The 23,179-nt window shown below is 37.5% G+C and overlaps 1 protein-coding gene across 1 annotated transcript in view; it reads right to left on the bottom strand.

The window, feature by feature from the left end:
• focad (focadhesin) overlaps positions 1-23,179 on the bottom strand; it is a 96,088-nt gene that overhangs the window by 27,106 nt on the left and 45,803 nt on the right. The window contains exons 12-26 of the mRNA XM_079841949.1: positions 16,861-16,965; positions 15,900-16,001; positions 14,397-14,527; positions 14,067-14,193; positions 12,680-12,814; positions 12,546-12,596; positions 12,280-12,363; positions 10,829-10,958; positions 7,393-7,581; positions 7,109-7,230; positions 6,540-6,632; positions 6,349-6,437; positions 999-1,040; positions 586-694; positions 368-484 (exon numbers count right to left, since the gene is read on the bottom strand). Of these exons, the coding sequence (XP_079698075.1) occupies positions 368-484; positions 586-694; positions 999-1,040; positions 6,349-6,437; positions 6,540-6,632; positions 7,109-7,230; positions 7,393-7,581; positions 10,829-10,958; positions 12,280-12,363; positions 12,546-12,596; positions 12,680-12,814; positions 14,067-14,193; positions 14,397-14,527; positions 15,900-16,001; positions 16,861-16,965 (1,626 nt within the window). The remainder of the gene's footprint in view (positions 1-367; positions 485-585; positions 695-998; positions 1,041-6,348; positions 6,438-6,539; positions 6,633-7,108; positions 7,231-7,392; positions 7,582-10,828; positions 10,959-12,279; positions 12,364-12,545; positions 12,597-12,679; positions 12,815-14,066; positions 14,194-14,396; positions 14,528-15,899; positions 16,002-16,860; positions 16,966-23,179) is intronic.

The raw sequence follows: 23,179 nt of genomic DNA, 5'->3' as shown, positions 1-23,179 counted from the left end.
GGTGAATCGTGAGACCAGTGATGATTCACATCCCTATGTTTAATGTTAGTCTCTTCATATACACAAATACTTTTTATTTAGTTAAAATGAATGTATTATAAACGTACATGAATCGACAATGAACAATGGTATATTTATAGAGATGAAAATGAACCTAGATTAAAAAACTTTATTGTAAAATGTTACCAATACAGCAGCACTACTACTTGAAAAGGGCGGAAGGTACAATATCATAGACTTTATAGCATATAGTTTAATAACACATGATATTAAATGTTTCAAATAAGGTGCCGTGTGTCATTTCTGCACCACTGTGTGTAAAAATAAACGACTTCTTGAACACCCCACCTGGGCGGTTACAACTCACATGAATAAACCATGGGAAGACTTGACCTCTAGGGTTACTGTTACTGCTCACAATGCTCAGCAGTGTGTCAGACACCATTGACAGCCAATGAACGGTGGGAAGGGTGTCTGGACCCGCCTTTGAATAGAAAAGTAGTTTAAGTGGAAGGTTTCAAGATTTTTTTTCTGTTTTGAAAGGAGAGTAGGAAAGCCAGGACTCTTAATAAAGCTGCATCTCACCTCAAATCCACTTTCAGACTGTGTGGGAAGGTTGCTCTCGTATCTGGTCAAGACGACAGCCAGGCCACTTAGTGCTAATATCGAATTACCCTGAACGACCGGACTATCTCTGTCGATGGAAATGGAAACAAAACATAAAAATCATATTTTTCATAGATTTTAAACAGAACTACAGTAGCAATGCTGAACAGGTTCTACTATTGATGCTTGAAAACAGGACTGAAAATTATGAGCTAACAATGAATCAATAAAGCACAGAAAAACGTTTTCCTGAGAGACTGCAGTGAATAAAGGCAAACTGCAGATTCTGAATATGAAGCACTCGGTTTAATAATAAAAAAATATTGGAAAGAAAGCTTATTAAAGAGAAATAAAGAACAAAACAAAGAATATCGGCAGCTTTAGTAGCTTACTTGGCGGCAGATTTGACCACATCAGTCAGTTGGTCTCTGACCCTGAGGAAAGACAGAATGAAAGAGAGAGAGAGAGAGAGAGAGAGAGAGAGAGAGAGAGAGAGAGAGATGATTTAAAGTGCTCCACAGACTGACAAGAGGAGCTTTCATCTCCTCAGGCAATGATTTAAGAGCGCAGGTACCACTCACACGGCTACATACAGCACAGTAGGTCCCAAAAGTGAAAATCTGGGATTCATCCAATTTAAACAAGGAAATGCAGGAAGATTCTGAAACATTTTTTAAGCAAAGAAACTTAGCATTGACATAAAATGGATAAGAAATATTTCCAATTTTAAAAGGTCAGATGTTCTTGCTTTCACTAAACATCAAGACGCTCTTTGAATCATTCTCAAATGATACCGGATCACATGATCATCCAGTTTTACACAAAGTTCTTTTATTTAATTTATAAATAAAAGTTTATTTCATTTATTCATTTATTAAAATTTTTCAATATAACTTTCCAATGAATATGCTTACAAATTATGAAGAAAAATGTATACATTGTAGACATGCAAGCATTTTCACTAGTGGTCTCAGATTTTTTGGACCCTTCTGTAATAGGGTGACCTGATTTCTCATGATGGAATATGGGTTGGTCCTCCCATTTTTCATGATATGAGAAATTTTACTTCATGAGAAAAATATATATTATATAGTTATTTTACTTCTGTTATACACTGTGTGCAGAATTATTAGGCATGGAACGTTTTGGGAGTTAATTTTTAGTCCATCTCTGCAAAACGGACTTCAGGATGGACTCAGGATGGACTAAAAATGAACTCCCAAAACGTACTGCCAGATTCTGGAAGATGAATTCTTCAAACGGTGGTGCAAGAGGATGTGGTGCTGGTCTTTCAAGAGTCACTCTCAACCTATCTGTCCATAAAGCCTATAAAAAAACCTTCTTCATGTATTTTACAACACTTCAGCTTGTGATTCTTATTTTCGTGGGGGTCATTTTTTAGGATTCTTTACCTAACTGAAGTCTCTGAGATCCTGACACCTTGCACTTCTGGAGACTCCAGGTAGGTTGCAGCTCTGGAAAATGGTGGCACTGGAGACTAAAGGGTTCCTGATGGTTTCACCCTTAATTCTTCACCTTAATTCTTAATTCTTTTGCAGTTAACAGGTGTCTTTTCTCCGCCACATGTTTTTGTCTGACCCTGCTGACCCAACGAGCATTTCACTGCCCAATGGTCATGCCTTAACCAGACCTGCAAACTCCTCAGAGTAAAAAAGGTGACAGTGCCGGGGGGGGCACTGAAAATGGACTGAATACTTAATATGTTCGTGTGGGAACTTGGATTGAAGTGTGTTCCGCACTTAAAACAAGCCGACGTGAACTGTTAAAGATTGCACCCGGAAACCGCTCGGTAACATTACACGCGTGCACTGAACCCCCCCCCCCCTACCCAAAACAAAAACTGTCCGGTTCTACGCGATTGACGTAAATGACCCAATTGACCAAGAAAACGGCGATTGTCGCCGAAAAGCGACAAGTTTGCAGGTGTGCTTAACTGCAATGTCTAGTATTGCATTAGTATTGCATCCTTGCATTAGTATTGCATTATTAAATGCCCATGACTTTTACCGTCATAACGCTTCGAAGCTTCATGATGCCGTGTTTTGAAACCGTCAATCGTTATTTAGGGTTTTTTTGCGCACAAAAACTTCTCGTCACTCCATAAAGTTATTGTAGAACCACTGTAGTGAGATGGACTTTGTAACGACGTCTTTAGTACCTTTTAAGGGTCTTGAGAGTGAACCGTGCATTGTGCCAATGGAGGCCTTTCAGATCCATCAGATTTCAACTAAAATATCTTCATTTGTGTTCCGAAGATGAACGGAGGTCTGACGGGTGTCGAACGGCATGAGGGTCAGTAATTAATGACAGAATTTTCATTTTTGGGTGAACGAACCCTTTAAGGAGTTCAGAAACAGTGCACACTAATATAGAGAATAACAGCAACATTGCACACTAAAGAAAGCTGAAAATGTATAAAAGCATAATAGGACCCCTTTAAACATTGATATAATATAAACTATGAGGAAAGTTTTTATTAAATTAAAGGAATGCTAAATAGAAGCATTTTTGCGAGTCTTTTTGGACCCCGCTATAAATACTAAAAGAGTTCATATTACATACATATTACATATTCATATTACATAGTACATATTACGTACATATTCCCTATATGACAAAATCAGACACGTTTACCTCATTTCCTCAAGCTTAAACCATCTTTACTTGACATCTGTCTCTGCAGGGACAAAAAGCTGTAACCCTACAATCCCAGTGTTCTCAAACCATCCAACCCTCCCAGCATGCTTCAGGGCACGTGACCGCGTATGGACTGCCCTGAGCTCCCAGGAGGGGAATAACTGTATTACACAAAGACTGCGGAACAAACTAGAATTCATGATGCCATGGGGAATGAAGCTTCTGGCTTCCATCTGAACATGCTATCCCATCAATCACTCTTCGGGTGACAGGCTGTCAAAATGGCGTCCTGGGGGTTGAGTTATGGTGCTCTGCCAGACTGCGTGGTTATGCGATAGGGCATATTATGGCAAGACAGACACCGTGTGAACAATAACAGCCTATATATGCCAACCGATTTACATTGGAAGATTATATGAATTTGATTAATGCTGATGTGCATGCATTTGTATGGGACTTTGAAATGTCAGTCTCCATTCAAATGCCTTTCAAAGCAGCTGAAAAGGCCAGAGCAATCACAATTCAACAGCTCTGGATGGCTTGACACCAACGAGATGTATAAAATAATACCTTCACATTCCTCCCTATGGTGCAAGCTCCAATTACAGTTCACTCTTTAGAGGCTTTCATTATAGTGCTGCATTCATCTTGACAGTTTCTCAAAGTACGAAGCTTTTTGTGCTGAAAACTATTAAATATAATTCAAATGGTCAGATTATGGTCAACTATGACGTTTGTGCTTGTTAGGGGTTCTTTGAACAATCTGGTACTTACTGAGCTACATCTATAACTTTATTTGCATCTATAGCTTTATTTTAAGATAACTTCATATAATGTGTGTAATAAATGCGCATACTATTTTTCTATAGTAGCTTGTCTGTTTGATCGGACCACACGGGCCAGCCCTCACTTCTCACATGCATCAATGAGCCTTGGCCGCCCATGACCCTGTCGCCGGTTCTCCACTGTTCCTTCATTGGAGCACTTTTGATAGATACTGACCACTGCAGACGGGAACACCCCACGACCCAGTCGTCTAGCCATCACAATTTGGCCCTTGTCAAACTCACTCAAATCCTTACGCTTGCCCATTTTTCCTCTTCTAACACATCAACTTTGAGGATAAAATGTTCACTTGCTGCCTAACATATCACAAACACTAAAAGGTGCCGTGATGAAGAGATAATCAGTGTTATTCACTTCACCTGTCAGTAGTCATCTGTTATTATGCCTGATGAGTGTGTGTGTGTGGCTTTAAGTTGCTGTTGTTCTCAATTGCTTCCATTTTGTTATAATACTACTAACAGTTGACCATGGAATATTCAGCAGTGAGGAACTTTCACAAATGGACTTGTTGCACAGGTGGCAACCGATCACGGTACCACGCTTGAGTTCACTGAGCTCCTGAGAACATCCCATCCTTTCAAAAATGTAGATCTGTAGAAGCGTCTGCATGCCTAGTTCTTGGTTTTATACACCTGTGGCCATGGAAATGTTTGGAACACATGGATTCAATGATTTGGAGGGGTGTCCCAATACTTTTGGCAATAAAGTGTATTTATTTTCATTTAAAATGATTATATACATTATCTTAAATGTTTAGAATTTTAGAATGCACATTAGCTTCTTTTGAATTAAAATGTACTTTTAGGCTACGTTTACACATGGGCGGCTATTTTCATAAACGGACATTTCAACCCCTCCGGTTTCAAAAATAACATTGTGCACACATGTCAGTTTTCAGAAAAGTGTTCATTTACACGTACCCGTGTATATATGCCGTCAAGAGCATGCCAAACCGGTAGGTGGCGGTGTAACGAGAAGCTCAAGCTCACGTAAGCCAATCAGAATCCCGAAAATAGCAACAAATCACTTCAGAATCCCGAAAAAAGCAACAAATCACTTCAGACATCAGATCGCCCAGGTCGGACCCAAAACCGGCGGCGCTGGCGGTGACGTGGACTGGTTCTCCGTGTTGGAGGGAGAAGTTGTTGCCAAATTGCTGACCTCCGAGCACTTATTCGTCTCTGCTCCTCGACATAATGGAGCAGCTGTATTTGCAAACGCAAAAACACGAGAAGAGTTTGCACCAACATAAATGCGACTGCTACTCTGAACGCTTCACATGTAAACATAGGTCGCACTTTTGACGTAGGTGCGAGCTCTGGCGCATACTGTGACGTTGGCTGCCTAAACACCCGTTTGTCTCAGTTTACATATAAATGAAGATTTTAAAAATCTCCACTTGCGTGTAATTCTCCGTTTACGTGTAAACAAAGGGCGCAAACGAAGGGAAATGTCTCCGTTTTTCAAAATAACCATGTACGTGTAAACGGGGCCTTAGGCCACGTGTCCACCAAAGCATTTTTAGCCAGCTGAAAACGCTAGGCGCTCTGCTGAAAATGTCTCGCTGTGGGCGCTTGAGAGCGTTTGGCAGCGCAGTGTTTTTTTCAGTTGAGACTCTTTGCTTGTTATGATACGGAATATCCGCGGAAGTGTTACTAGTATTGCATTTCACAGATAGTTTGTTTCTGTATTGATTCTATATAAAAATGCTGATACAATGTGAAGTATTTGCTCTGGCTCTTGTTTTAAATTATTTTGTTCCGTTATTATTATACTGCTTGTTTTCATCTGTTGACGTTGTACAGTACAAGCAGAATGTTGCGGTTGGTCGGTGTGGTATTTGTCCCGCCCCTCCTCCACTCTGATTGGACGGCTGGGTGAAAAGTGACAGTGATGAGCGCTGCGTTTTGCTAAAAGTTGAACATTCTTCAACTCTCGGCGACCTGTAGAAAACGCTGAGCGCTCAGCGCTTGAGCGTGAAATACTCACTCAGCGCCTCGTTGCGCTCATGGCGTTCTAAAAACGTTGCGCTCCCATTGAAAACAATTGAATACGCCAGCCAGCCGTGTGAAAAAAAAAACACTTTGGTGGACACGCGGCCTTACTCTCTGGCAGTAGGTGGTGCTTATGTTCTGTCATCACATTTTCAAATCATGCTCTGTCATCACTTCCGTTTCATCACAACTTTAACACAGACTCCAGGACAGTCCTCACTGTAGCTGTGTCTGTGAATCTTACCAGAGCCAGGCATAGTGCTGTTTGAACTGCAGTTCCTCTGGACTCGCTTTACCCTGTTTCTGTAGCATCTCCAGCTCTGCCTTTCGACCCTGGACAATAATTACATCTATTTTTATCTCATAAATGATGGTCTTAATTATAAATGCTCGTCTTTTTCCTCATACATCTGATTTGATGGTTCGAAGAATTACCTGCAGAACTGCATGGTAAGCCCGGCTCATGAAGCCCCGCCAGGCCTGGGGCAAAAGCAGAGAGCGATGCCACTCAGACGGCTGGATGTTCACCTGAGAGGAAAAAAAGAGAGCAAAAGACAAAGTATGTGACCAAGATAAATTATTTAAATAATAATAAAAAAAAGTATTTATACATTATGGTGCTATTTTTTGCATTTCCTTTCATTGTATTGATTTTTGTATTGTATTGACAAATATATACATATTTCACAAAATAGATCAATATTTTACAAAACAAAACAATTTTAAAAAATTGAATCTAACACAAATCACCAATGACAAAAACAAGAATTACACACAAACTCAAAAATTTGAACACATTATGATCATGAAAACTTGGAAGGAAAATGCAAAAAGAACAATATAATTAATAATATTAAAAAAATATTATTATTAGTGCTGTCAAATCAATTCATCATGATTAATAACATAACATAAAAGTTTGTGTTTATATAATATACTATATGTGTGTACATATGTTATACATTATTTATATATATTTGGGGTAAGTCCATGCTGAAAGGTACCTCATGAATAAGGGTGGCTAACATTTGTTGATAACTCCGCCCTCTGCTGACACGGAAGCGGTTGATTGGACGTCCATCTTTGTCAGTCTGAACAGGAAGGTCATAACAGAGTAGAAGCCCAGCTGAAACCGACCAATCAAAAGGAAAATATGTTTATTTAATACATTTAACAGCACAAACAGAATTATGCATTGGGCAATTTTTTTTTTACTTCAATTGTGACAAACATAAGAATTTTAAATGCTTTTTAATTACCCACAATTCTGAGTTGAATGTATCAGTACCTGCTAAGCCAGGTTTAAGACCCGGCTGCTTGTTCTTCTCATAGGTTTTCAGCATGAAAGAAGGTATTCCAGATACAGTTTTTCCCTGGTCAGAGCGCAAATTTCCCCCACTCAGCGCTGAATGGTACACGCCACGGGGCATTTGGTTCATCTCCTGCCTCACTAGAGCTGTTAGGAACGTCTCAAGAGCTGTATTAGAAGACAAAATTCATGAATTAAGTTGGTTTCTGTTAAAGGTTAAACAGTAGATTTAAAACATGTATATATAAAAGCAGCAGTCTTTATAATAATAAGTCTATAATATATTCTATATTGTGTCATTTATTAAGTCAGCGTAGTCTCTGTTGTGGGTTTATGTTGCATTTTTTGCTTTTAGCCTCACAGACACTCACAGACCTTGGTATTAATGTTATATTGTTATAATGTTACAATATTGTTGTAATAATTATACCACAGTAACTGTGAAACTGTCACACTTTGGGTCTACGATATGTACAATTTTAGTACATAATATGTGTCCTAATTTCTACTGCCACTGTAAAAATGCAGCCAGCTGTCTTATGAATGATCTGAACAGGTAGACAATTATTAAGTTAACAACCCTATTAACATTCATTAACAGAGATATAGATATCTATATGACATCAACATATACCTCCATTAAGACTGGTTCAACTGATTCACTGACAAGAACAAGTATACCGTCTATAAAACAATAACACTCAGAACAATTTGCTCACAAATCATACATTATTGCATGATCAACCATGTGTTGCAAGCCATTTTATGAAATGTTTTATGAAATATTTTTACTTTTTCCACAAGAAAAAAAAAACATTTTATCTTGATATTTTCAGTTTTTGAATGACCTGAGAATTTCAGTTCTATATATTTCTATAAGTTCATACAAAGACCATCTTAAAATAGAATAATTGAATAATCTTTACATTTGAACAAAATCTTTCTTGGTTCTTGTTTTAAAGAGATATGGCACACTGGAAAACATCATAGCTTTGAAATTCTTTGAGTTAGACAATATGACATTAATAGCTGATAGTCAAGGTATGTGTGTGCGTGTGTATGCATGTGTGTGTATATAGGGGAGGGGGGTTGGCATAACCAAAGGGGGAAAATGGCCAGTATGAGAATGCAAAAACGTTTGATCGATTGCGATCACAATGGGTAATGACCACGGCCGTAGCCAGCTATGAGGTCAACGAGGTCCGGACCTCGGTACATTTTTTCATATTCAAAAATAAAATGTCAAGCTCTCTAAATGACTAATAAGCCGTGTGAACCACCTCCTATAGGCTCATTTGACTGTTTGCGATTCATGTCGCTGCGAGAAGAGTGAACGGGACTCGAGAGCTTTATGTAAGTGAGGTCCAGTCACTTAACGTGACACTTTAGGAAGTTAATAAAGTGGTAAGTTGCATGTTAGGGTTAGTGATATATCTATTTTATTCCCAAAACACAAGCTTTTTTAAAATTATATCGGATTTATATTATTTGTTTGTTTTTTGTTTTTGCTTGTCTTTCGTAGTAATATCTGGCAACACTGCGCCACCGGCATTAATTAAAAAAAAATCTCATAGACAAACTGTACTTGCTGACAGGAAGATGCCACATTCGGTAAGACAAATGCAAAGATCATAATTATTATCTGTAAGGTATCAACACAATCGAAACCAGTAGCATAATAAAGATCTGTATAACAAGTAGCCTAGGTTACAGAATTTTTTCCTGTCCTCTCAGACAGTCAATATTGTGCTCGTAGCGCGCACTCTTCAATTGCACGCGCAAACGCGGTGGATCTCACTTGATTATAAATAAAGCGCACAATAATCTACGAGCACGCAACAATGCATGTTAATTAGTAAGTCATGAAATTACCAAAAAGTGCCAGTAAATGAAACTTATGATGTTGTTCATTCATCCTCAGGATCAGTAGCCTATTCATATGTTTCATTAACAGTTCATCTTAATATTGTGTACTATTTACCATGGTAACTCTTGTTTCCGTAACCCCAAAATGCCATTTTATTTTTACTTTGGTCTCTCATACCAACATACAACTAACATTATTGTATTAACAAAATCTGGTTTGGGACTTCTACCTTATACTGTTTATTCATCATCAGTGTCATAGTCTTAATTTTTTTTGTGTAGCCTATCTTTCAGGTTTCTTCAATTGCTAACAAGCATTGTTCAATACTGAAACCACATTTTTAAAACTCTTCATACAATCTGCATTTTCAAGATTAATTAACGCTATTAAAGTTAATCCAACCCCTTAAAACTCACTCAGACCAACAAAACACTTCATGTCTCAAAATAAGCTCATTCCACCAATCACTGGCAACAAATTCTCCTTCAGAAAACATGCATGTCACTCATAACACACTGACCTTAAAAAACACTAACAACAGGGAGCTAGATTTTCTATATTTCAAAATAATCTCTGCAGAAATGCTTGAAATTTGCCATCATTCTGATTTGAATGTGCTTTTATCAGTTTTGAAAGTAGTGTGATAGCATATGAAAAATATCCTGCAAATACATCGTTTCTTTTTGCAGTTTGTCGCCTCTGGCTTGGCTTGCTCAGTTGGGGACACTACATTTCAACTAAATATCCAAATAAATCTAATTAGTAAACTAAATTAACCATATAAACTAAATTACAGATCTGCCCATACTGTCACTGTATGATAATTGAAATGAGCTGATGACATCACCGTTTTCTCCAGACGCTAACCTCTGGACATATGGACAACAAAAAGATCTCATGAGATATGTGTTCACACGTTTGTCTTATATGAAACAAGAATCAACAACCATCTATTCAATGTGGGTTTTTGAGAAGCAAAAGGAAGTCTGACAAAACTAATACATTTCTGTATGTAGCACAAATAATGCACATATTGAGTCAAAATATGCTGTACTAAAGAGAACCTATTATGCCCTTTTAAAAAAGTTTATTTTTGGGGGTCTACTAGAATAGGTTTTTATGCTTGAACGTTCAATAAACATTTTTCACATTGTTGCAGCACCTCTCTTCCCAGTCTGTCAGTAACACTCTGTTTAGTTCCAGTCTCTATGAAGCCCCGCCTTCCGAATGGCACAATATGCTCTGATTGGTCAGCTGGATCAGTGTGTTGTGATTGGTCAACCGCTTCAAGTGTGTTTCTGAAATGTCATATCTCTTACCATAATTCCGTCTCTTGGACATGGCGACAACACACTATTAATGCAACTCATCTGGACATCACCCCTTTATTTTGCATATGTCTTGGGAGGGAATTATTTAAATGAGGAATATTGTTATGTATACTTTCCAGGAAGAAAACTCAAAACTACAATGGAAGTGTTTCAGGGACACATTTAAAAGAGCTTGACTACTAACAGTCTGTTAGTCACCATAACCTTATAATCATACCTGGTAAAATGGATTGTGGTGTGAGACAAACTAGTTTGACATAAGACGCCCCTGGCACTGAAATATCTTCATCCTTTTCATTTTCCTTCCCTTCATCCTCCTCCTCAGGCTCCTTTGGTATGGGCCTGGCCTGTTAGCAAGATCACCGTCACTATTACAGATATACTATACACTCACCTAAAGGATTATTAGGAACACCTGTTCAATTTCTCATTAATGCAATTATCTAATCAACCAATCACATGGCAGTTTCTTCAATGCATTTAGGGGTGTGGTCCTGGTCAAGACAATCTCCTGAACTCCAAACTGAATAACAGAATGGGAAAGAAAGGTGATTTAAGCAATTTTGAGCGTGGCATGGTTGTTGGTGCCAGACATGCCGGGCTGAGTATTTCACAATCTGCTCAGTTACTGGGATTTTCACGCACAACCATTTCTAGGGTTTACAAAGAATGGTGTGAAAAGAGAAAAACATCCAGTATGCGGCAGTCCTGTGGGCGAAAATGCCTTGTTGATGCTAGAGGTCAGAGGAGAATGGGGCGACTGATTCAAGCTGATAGAAGAGCAACTTTGACTGAAATAACCACTCGTTACAACCGAGGTCTGCAGCAAAGCATTTGTGAAGCCACAACACGCACAACCTTGAGGCGGATGGGCTACAACAGCAGAAGACCCCACCGGGTACCACTCATCTCCACTACAAATAGGAAAAAGAGGCTACAATTTGCACAAGCTCACCAAAATTGGACAGTTGAAGACTGGAAAAATGTTGCCTGGTCTGATGAGTCTCAATTTCTGTTGAGACATTCAGATGGTAGAGTCAGAATTTGGCGTAAACAGAATGAGAACATGGATCCATCATGCCTTGTTACCACTGTGCAGGCTGGTGGTGGTGGTGTAATGGTGTGGGGGATGTTTTCTTGGCACACTTTAGGCCCCTTAGTGCCAATTGGGCATCGTTTAAATGCCACGGCCTACCTAAGCATTGTTTCTGACCATGTCCATCCCTTTATGACCACCATGTACCCATCCTCTGATGGCTACTTCCAGCAGGATAATGCACCATGTCACAAAGCTGGAATCATTTCAAATTGGTTTCTTGAACATGACAATGAGTTCACTGTACTAAAATGGCCCCCACAGTCACCAGATCTCAACCCAATAGAGCTTCTTTGGGATGTGGTGGAACGGGAGCTTCGTGCCCTGGATGTGCATCCCACAAATCTCCATCAACTGCAAGATGCTATCCTATCAATATGGGTCAACATTTCTAAAGAATGCTTTCAGCACCTTGTTGAATCAATACCACGTAGAATTAAGGCAGTTCTGAAGGCGAAAGGCGGTCAAACACAGTATGAGTATGGTGTTCCTAATAATCCTTTAGGTGAGTGTATATAAATAAATAAAAGGTAGACAGAAATAATGTGAGGGCATTTTATAGACGTTCTCACCTGCTCTGGTAAGTGTAGGATGGTGTGAGATGGTTCAGAATACTCTGACAGGGATTTAAAACCTTGGCTTGCAACCCCTGGGTCCTGATGAAGCCAAAAAAGCTTTGAATATCACCATTCACTCATCACTGGTACAGAATAAATGCAAATACATATTTGCTACATATAAATGGATACATAAAATGGCATGACTTTTCTTTGGATGACTAGTCAACCATCCTGCCCATTCCTACTGTTCATTACCATTTGAAAATGTCAGCGCTCACCTGACTAAGAGCGAAGCCCCATAAAACACTCACTGCCTCATTTCTGAATTTCTGTAAGGAAAAGACATTAAGCCTGAAGTAATTCAAAATACCACACATCTAGCAATGAGAAACAGTGTTTGGTGGTCTCGTGCCTCATATTCTTCTGTTCTGACATTTAAAGCAGGTACTAGTGCCAGAAGTTCAGCTGTGGCCCTCAGGACCAGGGGTCTGGTGTCACAGCACAGCTTAGGAGAGAGCGCCTTCCACGTGGAGCTGATATCAACTACCTGAACAGAAAGCAGGTAAGAAGAATATTCAATTGCAGGGCTCCACAGTAAGGATGGCCGGTTGGCCAGTGTAAGCCAATCTATATATAACAAGTTTGGGGTCTGTAAAGAAATTCATCTTTTTATTTTATGCATTAAATGTATTTAAAAAATGACAGTAAAGGTGTTAACACCATTGTTTCAATTTTTTTATTCATTTCAAGTAAATGTAGTTTTATTCATCAAAGAATCCTGAAAATGTTTGATCTCAGTTTCCACCAAAATATTAAGCAGCACAGCTGTTTTCAACATCGATAATAATCATAAATGTTTCTTGAGCAGCAAATCAGCATATTATAATGATTTCTGAAGGATCATGTGACACTGAAGACTGGAGTAATGATGCTGGAAAGTCAGCTTTGCATCACATTAATAAATTACATTTGAAAATACAGGTAATGTTTATGTGTATGGAAACGCCTAATACGCCTAATCTATATATATATATATATATATATATATATAGATTAGGCGTATTAGGCGTATATATATATATCTTAATTTTTTTCCAGAGCTCTCTCTCTATATATATACTATATATATATATATATATATATATATGTAGAAAATAGTTATTTAAAATGTTAATAATATTTCATATTCTGTATTTTGATTATATAATTGATTAATAAATGCAGCCTTGGTAGCATAAGATATATATACAAAAAAAATATAGACCCCAAACTTTTGAACAGTAGTGTATGTATTACATTATTATAATCATGTGCATGTATTTTTATGCCTTACAACTTTTTTGCGCTTAGCAACTTTTTTTGTCAGATAATTATCTATCCAGCTAAAAAAAAGGCTCCAAAATGAATAATAGTAAATAATATTTTCTAAATAAATGTTTTAATAAATATTAAAATAAAATAAATAACTACAATAACTATAGTATAAAACAATATATATATATATATATATATATATATAATATTTAGATATATATATATAATATATATAATATTACATAAATATTATGTTAGGGTCCGTGAAAATACAATCCTTTACCAATGGGGCAAAAATCCTTGTTGAGCCCTGAAATGATTATATTCATAACAGGCGAGAAGGCACATAAGGGCCAGGGTGGCACCGGTTTACCCAATCAAAGTTACACTAATAGCTTGGAAATAAAAATGCATTTTCATATTCTCTTTCATATTTCTAAGAGCCAGTGAACACCTCTTTGATACATAGGTACAGAAAGACTGACCTCAGCCCTACAGAGCTCCTGCAAGCCTGATAGTGCCAGAGCAACAGGGGTGGCCTGATCCTTCCTGGAGAACTGCAGCAGTGTGTCGCTGATGGCAGCCAGCATGTCTCCTCCGTGCTGGTACGGCCTGGAACAATATGTGTACGACAGAGAGAATGAATGTGACCACACCAGTGCGGCAATGCTCAGGAAATCACAGAAATTAAACCTTTGATGGTAAATTGTTAGTGTTGTCTATAAGAGACAAATATATCAGAAGATAGTACAGTGGTGGCTTATTGTCCCGTGTGCTAAATGAACTCCATTTTTCAGGGTTTGGATGAAGCAGACCTCTCTCTGCAGATGTCCCGGATGCAAGCTGCTCTGGCCAATATCTGCTCCCACTGCGTATCTTTTCCAATGACCACTGAGGATTTTTCAAGATGTGACATCAGTCTCTGCAGGTCCGGATACACACGGTCCTATACAAATGTCAAAAGTCTCAGAAATCGATCCTGAAAGCAATAGAACTATGATATACAGCATAGCAGATCATACAGATACAGATAATATATTAGGACTGAGGATCAAAACTGATATTATTTTTTAATATCTAATATTTCAGTTAAAATGTTAATTTTTCTAAAATACACAAATTCTCTGTAAACTAATGATGCAAACTGTAACATTACTGAATTACATTACTAAAATAACAAAGCTTAATTAATATAATAATAATTGTATTTCATTAATTACAGGGATCAAATCATTAAGTTATGTGCATAATTATGAATTTAAATTTTTTTTGTAGTCTTACACACAGGAATAATATTATATGAAAATATTCATTGTTATGAATTACTTTGTATTAATCATTAGATGAAACCGAAGCCACTCAAACTATAATATTATAATATATAAATTAATATAATTACGTTGTATTTTGCATTAAATTAGCAGATGACACAAAAGTCTCTCAGACCTAAATACAATTATCTATAATGAGATATAAATATAATATATTTCAATTTTCAGCTAAGGCTGAACAAGTAAGTACTTCTGCACTTTGAATGACCAACCAACCAACCAAAGCATAAAACAAAATGGCAAAATATGAATATATCTATTTAAAATATGAAATAATAAATCTTAATTTGTTTATTAACAAATTTCTTGTGAACTAATGATGAAAACAGTAACGTTACTAAATGACATTACTAAAATAATAAAGTTTTATTATAATAATCAAATTATATTAATTAATATAATAGATTTTCATTTAATTAATTACAGGGCAGTTATATGCACATTTTATTTCAAAAAAAATTTATTCAGTGAAATAAAACTTTCTTTTTAATCTATATATATATATATATATATATATATATATATATATATATATATATATATATATATATATATATATATATATATATATATATATATATATATATATATATATATATAAAACATTATTATATTAATTAAGCTTTATTATTTCATATTTATTTAAAATAGATATATTCATATATTGTTATTTTTATTTATATATATATATTAATTATAATTACAATAAATATGAAACAATAAAGCTTAATTAATATAATAATGTATGCCTCAATAACAGTGCTCAAAACATTACAGAAGCATCATTTAATGACAAATACATAATAATATTATATGAATATGCTTTTGATTTTACAAAGCATAAACCAAAATGGTCAAATGGATATACGTATATCAATTTTAATTACTGATTTTTCAACATCAGTGCCTCAATCATTGCCTCATGGCCTCAGAAACTGGACACAACACACAAAGAACAGATTTGAATGAGTTTAGTGTTAACTGCACCTGTTTTTTCCATAACAGAGTTAAGAGGCGTAGAGCCACAGGCCTCAGTCTGGACGAACTGCCCAGAGTCTGGAGAACATGAAGCACCTGCGGGATACAGAACTACAAGACACGAGATTTTAGACAGGACACACATCTACATAATGCCAAAACATAATGAAGAGCAGGACTGGATATATGCAAACTATTAGTTTAGTTAATATATGCAACTTAAATTACCTAATGCTTTTATGTTTTTTAATGCTTCGGCTGTGACCTTCAGGCCAGGTTGTGTTCTGCTGTGCTTTTAAAAATAAAAGTATCTCACAGATTCACACAAAAAACTCAAGTTAAGGACTACATTAAAGGGGAAAACACTGCCACCCACATTCAAAGGCTGATGATAGAGTGCCTAAGCATTTAAAATAACATCAGCAAAAACTACAAGCATCTCCCCTCTCTCATTTATTCATATTTTATAGTATAGTGTGCACTCATTGTGCAACCTACAGAATATGTTTTTGTTGATGCAGCATTTTACAAGCAAAGCCAAATGTTACAGAAGTACACACTTGGCATACAAGATTTATGAATAATATGTATTGTTAGCGGAATCAAATGAATAACAATGGCACAGACAATGGTCAGGTTAATGGCTGGAGCTGCAGGTGAGCTGTTGCCATAGCAACAGAGGAAGCAAAGTATCCCAAAATCCATGCAGACGGACTAGATTCATATTTCGGTGAAACTGCGCTATAATAACCTGTTAATGGTTCTGTATTTTATTATAATTTTGATTGCCATACATGTTAATGCATCTTTTTAATACAATTTGTGCTTTCTGCACATTTAATTTAACTTCCAATTATTTTTCTTGATGGAACTTTCAAAATCAAGAAAACTCATTTGCTGAAAAATATTTATATCGATTAAGTTTCTGATTTAGGTAATCAGTGCATGCTGTGCATATTAATGATTGTACCTTGTGGGTTCCCAGTCTTGGCAGAGTATAGAGAACAGAGAGACTCAAAGCTGGATCAGACACTCTGGCCAGTTTAAACATCAGGACAGGAAGTAGACATGGCACCTAGAGGTAAATTGAAAAACAATTAAGCAAATAATGAATAGATATTTAAAGATTACCTAATTTGCCCTTTTACAAAGTCTTAATTTAGTTTTTTTGGGCTCAACTAGTAGAGGTTTTAATGCTTGAATGTTAGAAAAACATCTCATTTTTCACATATTTGACATTGTTGCAGCTCCTCTCTTCCCAGTCTGTCAGTAACGCTCTGTTTAGTTACTGTCTCTGAGAAGCCCCGCCTTCCAAAAAGCGCAATGTGCTCTGATTGGTCGGCTAGATCAGTGTGTTGGGATTGTTCACCTGCTTCAAGCGTGTTTGGGAAATGACACGCCTCTTATGCGACTCAACCGGGCCCAGCCCCCTTTATTTTGCGTATAATTTGGCTGGGAATCATTTAAACGAGGAACATTGTGACAGAAGAAAACTCACGACTACAATCAAGGCATTTCAGGGAGTTCAGAAACCTTTTAAATGCTAAAAATGCAACATTACACACTTAAGAAAGTTGAAAATGTAAAAAAGAAGCATAAGGGTCTTTAAGGGTGTGTTCACACTTGTAGTTCGGTTCATTTAGCTCATTTGGTCTGGACCCCAATTCTGGACCCCTATGCCCTTCACTTGCTAACTTCCCTCCGCCTCGTTCACTCGGGTGTGCGTCATTGCTTACGTTGCATGAGTGCCCACTACTGGAGGAACATACGCAATGGCCTGAACTGGAACGTCCGAAGCCCTTGATCACTTGGAATCCACTTTGGAGTTGATTTATTTATTTTTTTCCTTTACGAAATTGTTTAATACAGCATTCTCTATGTATATAGGTGTGTTTGGGTTGTTTTAAATGTTTTTAAAAATAATTAAAATATCATTGAGCTGTTTGTGGTGGGGTAAATTAAACACGATATGTGGTGACGTCACAATTGTGTTGCATTGTGGTATATGAAGCTGCAAGGGAGCAAGGGTCTGTCCATATAAACTTTCCTCGTCCACTTCAACGCATTTCAAAACGGCGGCAGGGATTCCCCGGAGGGCAAGTGCTTAGGGAAGTTCGCAAGTGTGTGTCTAAAAGTGGAGTGTAACGCAGCCCGGGTCTGCTTAGCATTCAGATTGGCATTTTTTCACACCGAACCTAAAGATACAGAAACTAAAGGTATATGGATGGTTCACAACCTGATTGGTCGGCTTTTATGACGTATTGCCTATTTTGAGACGGAACTTACCGAAGAACAAAAATAATGCTGTGTGCATAGCCTGCATATGATGGTATTTCGACCAGTGTAGAACTCGTGAAGAGCTTATAATGTGTAAAGTAGTCAAAAAGTAGTCCCTCCTCCGTCACACACACAAACGAAGATCTGCTGCGAGGAGACGCGGTTCTGATGCCTGTACCGAACTGTGATGGGCAAATTTGGAACTATGATGAGAAAAAACAGGTATGCTTCAGCATTCGGTCCTTTTTAGGGTCTCATCTTCGTGTTTTTGGTTTCGTTTACATGTCTTTTGTCCGTACTGCGTTCATATTTCATTCAAAGTTTCGTTTGGAAGCGGACCGAGATCCATCTTTTCAGTGTGAACGCTGCCATCCAAACCCTGGTGCGCACCAAACAAGCGGAGCGATACCGCTGAAAAGATGGGTCGTCTCTCAAACGAAACTCTGGTACAGTTTGACTGAAATATGAACGCAACATTAACCACATGTAAACGAACCAAAAATCGGATGTGATGTCACAAGATGCGACCCTAAAAGGAGAGTTGTTTTTTCTCGTCATAGAAGCTATGTTGCCCATCACAGTTCGGTACCATAGACCGTAAAAAAATATGGACGACGCGACTTCATTCTCTTCTGCTGAAGAAAAGTGAAGCCTCTGGAGGTCCGAATATGGCAATGACATCTTGCGCAGATTTGGGACAGAGTCTGCACAGTAGTGACCTCGGGATCGGAGTCTGCGCAGTAGAGCAGGAAGTAGAGCCATGATATCAAAAGCCCGCCCACACTCTCACAGATGCAGAACAATTCATTATGTCGGTGTGAAATAAACAGTTATGGGAATGTAGAAATTAAAGCTAAAGCTCCAATCTCCTCCCGAAAATCCCGAAAAAAGTCTGTTGGTGCCTCAGTGACAACTTCACTCAGAGAAGCCGTCAATCTCAGCCGTCCATCATGACGTCACCCTGTTTTTATAGCATCAAATAACTAACTAAAACTAAACTTATATAAAAAAACGCTTGAAATGAAAGCATTGTGATAAAAACTGCCTAAAATGACAGAAACCAACTTTGGGAAAAAAAGTTGTCAACTTTTGTCTCGTGTCCATTAGAATACACGGAGGGGCGGGTTATGAGCTATACTGGGACCAACCACCTGGGGGCGATTGAGCTTGTTCGGTACATGTGTCGGAAACGCCATCTCCTTGCAGCAGATCAGGGATTCCTGCCTCTGTTTTGACTCCATTGCACATTTTATAAGCTCTTCACGAGTTTTCAGCTCGTCAAAATATCATCACGTACGCACATACAAGGAGCGCATGCCATGTAGTTTTGGATGTTCATTAAGTTCCGTCACAAAATACTTTTGTAATACAGTGTGAATGCTAAACAAACCAGGACTAAATGTATTATTTTCTTTTTTGGTCCAGACCAAAAGAACCGAACTACAAGTGTGAATACCCTAACTGAAAGAAAAAACAACTTACAAGACAACTTACCAACTAAATACACTTTGATGCACATCAGACAAATTTAAAAGCAACGGAGTATAAACAGGCCTTTACTCAACTTTTAAAATCCAGCGTCTAGTGGCCACACCTGAGAGAACCTAATCTCCCTCAGATCTTAAAGGCAAGAGGGGAGCAGAAAGTAGTAATTGGTTTGATGACCTCAGGGAGCTGGAGGTAGATGAGAGTGGAGGAGATTACTAATATACTGTGGAGCAAGTCCATGCATGGCCTTAAAAATGAATTGCATTGTAAAATCAATTCAAAACTGGCACTGGTAGCCAGTGTAATGAGGCCAGTACAAGAGTGATGTGGTCTCTGTGGTCTGGTCTCTTAGCATCTCTTGGTCTCTAGATTTCTGAAGGATTATGTGTCACTGAAGACTGGAGCAGTAAATTCAGCTTTGCCATCACATTTTAAAATATATTCAAATAGAAAACATTACACAACATTATTATGACCAAGAGAATTCTTCAAAAAAAAATTGTTTTTAAATGTACCAATTGCAGTTGCACTAATCTAATGGAGAATGCATGAATAGCAGTCTCAAAATCCTTCTGTGAGAGAACAGCAGAAAAAAAAAAGTGTCTCTTAATGTTAAAATTCAAAAACGGGGACAAGACATTGCTGTTATGGGACTTACAGTTGATTACCAGCAGTAGAAGAGCCAAAAATAATCATCTCAGTTTTATTTTCATTAAGCTGACAGAAATTAAATGAATCATCATCAGTCGCTCGCAGGGAATTCTAAACATTCCACCCTTTCAAACAGCTCTTCAAAGAATTTAATTAAAAATGAAAGCATGTACAACAAATGCAATGGCGAGACCCTTAAAAACCACCATAGGAAAAGGACAAGCAGCAAAAAAAGAAGAAGAAGAAAAAAAGATAGAGAACAAGGGATACGACAACAAGCAAGCAATGACTTTCATTTCTTCACTGGAACACAAAAGAAGATATTTTGACGTATGTTTCAACAGTTTTCATCCATATGATGAAACCAAATTGGATCCCAGTGACTTTTTCTCATTTTATGTGCAAAAAACAATGAGACATTCTCCAAAATAGCTTTCTTCAAGTTCCACAATAGAGAGAAAGTCCTACAGGTTTGGAACAACATGAGGAAAAAAATTATGGGTGAAATATTACTGATGATTTTAGGTGATTTTAAGGCAAAATGCCTGAAAAATCAAATCCAGTCACTAGTAATTTGATTTAGTGGTTTATCACTTTCGACAAATAGAGACCAAATTGATGTGTTGTGGTCAGAGTGAGGTGACAATGACACATGCAAAATTGGTGTCAATATGCAAAAGAATAGCAGAGATGCAGCCTCAGAGTCATTTTGGGATTATGTCAACTTTCTTGCTGTGGTCTATCGACACAAAATCCATAACTTTTTGTCGACACAGTCAGTCTGAAGATGATCTGACTCAAATTTGGTGAAAATCAGCGTTTGAAAAAGTAGTTTTTTAAAGAAAATCAAAATGACGAACAGGAAGTTCAGCCGACAATGAAAAAATTGGTATCCATGTTCTCGGCATGACCCAATGAATCTATTAAGTTAATACAATAGGCAAATTTAATCAAAAGTTATTCGCTTTTTTGTACATTTCATTATAACTTTTGACCACAAGGTGCTCCGAAACTTTGTCAGGGCATGGTGCTGAAGACACATACCGGGTTTCTTAATCATATGCATTAATCAAATTTAAAATATAGCATTTTATGAGAAAATTCAAAATGGCCAACGCCTAAAATGGCCGATATCGTTCGACTCAACATGCACTGAATCTAAAGAGACCAGTTGTGGGATTTTTGGCCAAACCGAGCTATTTTTGATATCTCCTGACCACTAGGTGGTACTGCGCCGAAACTGTGAAATTATCCTCAGGTCGTGGTTGTCATAAGACACACCAAGTTTGGTCAGAATATGCTAAAGCGTTGCAGAGATATAGCCTCACGTTCATTTTGGCAGGCACTTCGTCACATTTGTTTTCATGTTATTCAAGAAAGATTTGACAAATCGGCTGCAACATTTTGGTCGGCATAGTCTGAAGATGATCTGGTTAAAATTTCGTGAAAATCGGAGCAACGACCTAGGAGGAGTTGGGAAAAGTAGGTTTCTCTGAACATTTTCATGATGGAAAATGACGAATCGAATTGGCTTGAGCCAAGGAATCAAAAGAAAAAGTGTTGTTACTAGCCCTTGCGCTTTAAACGTTACAAATCATAAACGTGGGTGCAACTTTGGACAGTTGGTGGCACTAGAGGGATTGAGTTAGAGACTCCAAATTTTCTATGGTGACAGTTCAGACTCTCCTCTATCTGTGTGCCAAATTTCATAACTTCCCTCCAAGCGGTTCTATGGGCTGACATAGACTTCCAGAGCGGAATGAGAAGAAAAAAAACAAAGAAGAACAATAAGAACGCCAACGGATACAATTGGTGCTTTGGTGCTTGGCTCCTTAAAAAAAAAGAGGAAACACTTTACAATAAGGTTTCATTAGTTAACTAATTTAGTTAACATGAACTAAGAATAAACAATACTTCTACAGCATTTATTATTCTTAGTTAATGTTAATTTAAACAGATTACTAAAATCAAATTTTGTATTTGTTAAAATTAGCTAGTTAATGCACTGTGAACTAACATGAACAAACAAGGAACAGCTGGATTTTTATTAACTAACATTAAAGGGTTAGTTCACCCAAAAATGAAAATTATGTCATTAATTACTTACCCTCATGTCATTGGACACCCGTAAGACCACCGTTCATCTTTGGAACAGAAATGAAGATATTTTAGTTGAAATCTGATGGCTCTGAAAGGCCTCCATTGGCTCAATGGCACGGTTCACTCTCAAGACCCTTAAAAGGTACTAAAGACGTTGTTACAAAGTCCATCTCACTACAGTGATTCTACAATAACTTTATGAATCGGCGAGAATAGTTTTTGTGCACAAAAAAACCCTAAATAACGACTTATAATGTGATGACCGATTTCAAAACAATGCATCATGAAGCTTCAAAGCGTTATGAATCAGTGAGTCGATTCAGCGGTTTGAATCGCCAAAGTCACGTGATTTCAGCAGTTTGGCGGTTTGAGACACGATCCGAATCATGATTCGACTCGCTGATTCATAACGCTTCGAAGCTTCATGATGCATTGTTTTGAAATCGGTCATCACAATGTAAGTCGTTATTTAGTTTTTTTTTTGCGCACAAAAACTATTCTCGTTGATTCATAAAATTATTGTAGAACCACTGTAGTGAGATGGATTTTGTAACGACGTCTTTAGTACCTTTTATGGGTCTTGAGAGTGAACCGTGCCATTGAGCCAATGGAGGCCTTTCAGAGCCATCAGATTACAACTAAAATATCTTCATTTGTGTTCCGAAGATGAACGGAGGTCTGACGAGTGTCGAACGACATGAGGGTAAGTAATTAATGACAGAATTTTCATTTTTGGGTGAACTAACCCTTTAACAAAGATGAATAAATTCTGT

This window comes from Gobio gobio, assembly GCF_949357685.1.
Source record: "Gobio gobio genome assembly, chromosome: 2".
Lineage (NCBI taxonomy): Eukaryota > Metazoa > Chordata > Actinopteri > Cypriniformes > Gobionidae > Gobio > Gobio gobio.
This window is presented reverse-complemented; position numbering and strand designations above follow the sequence as displayed.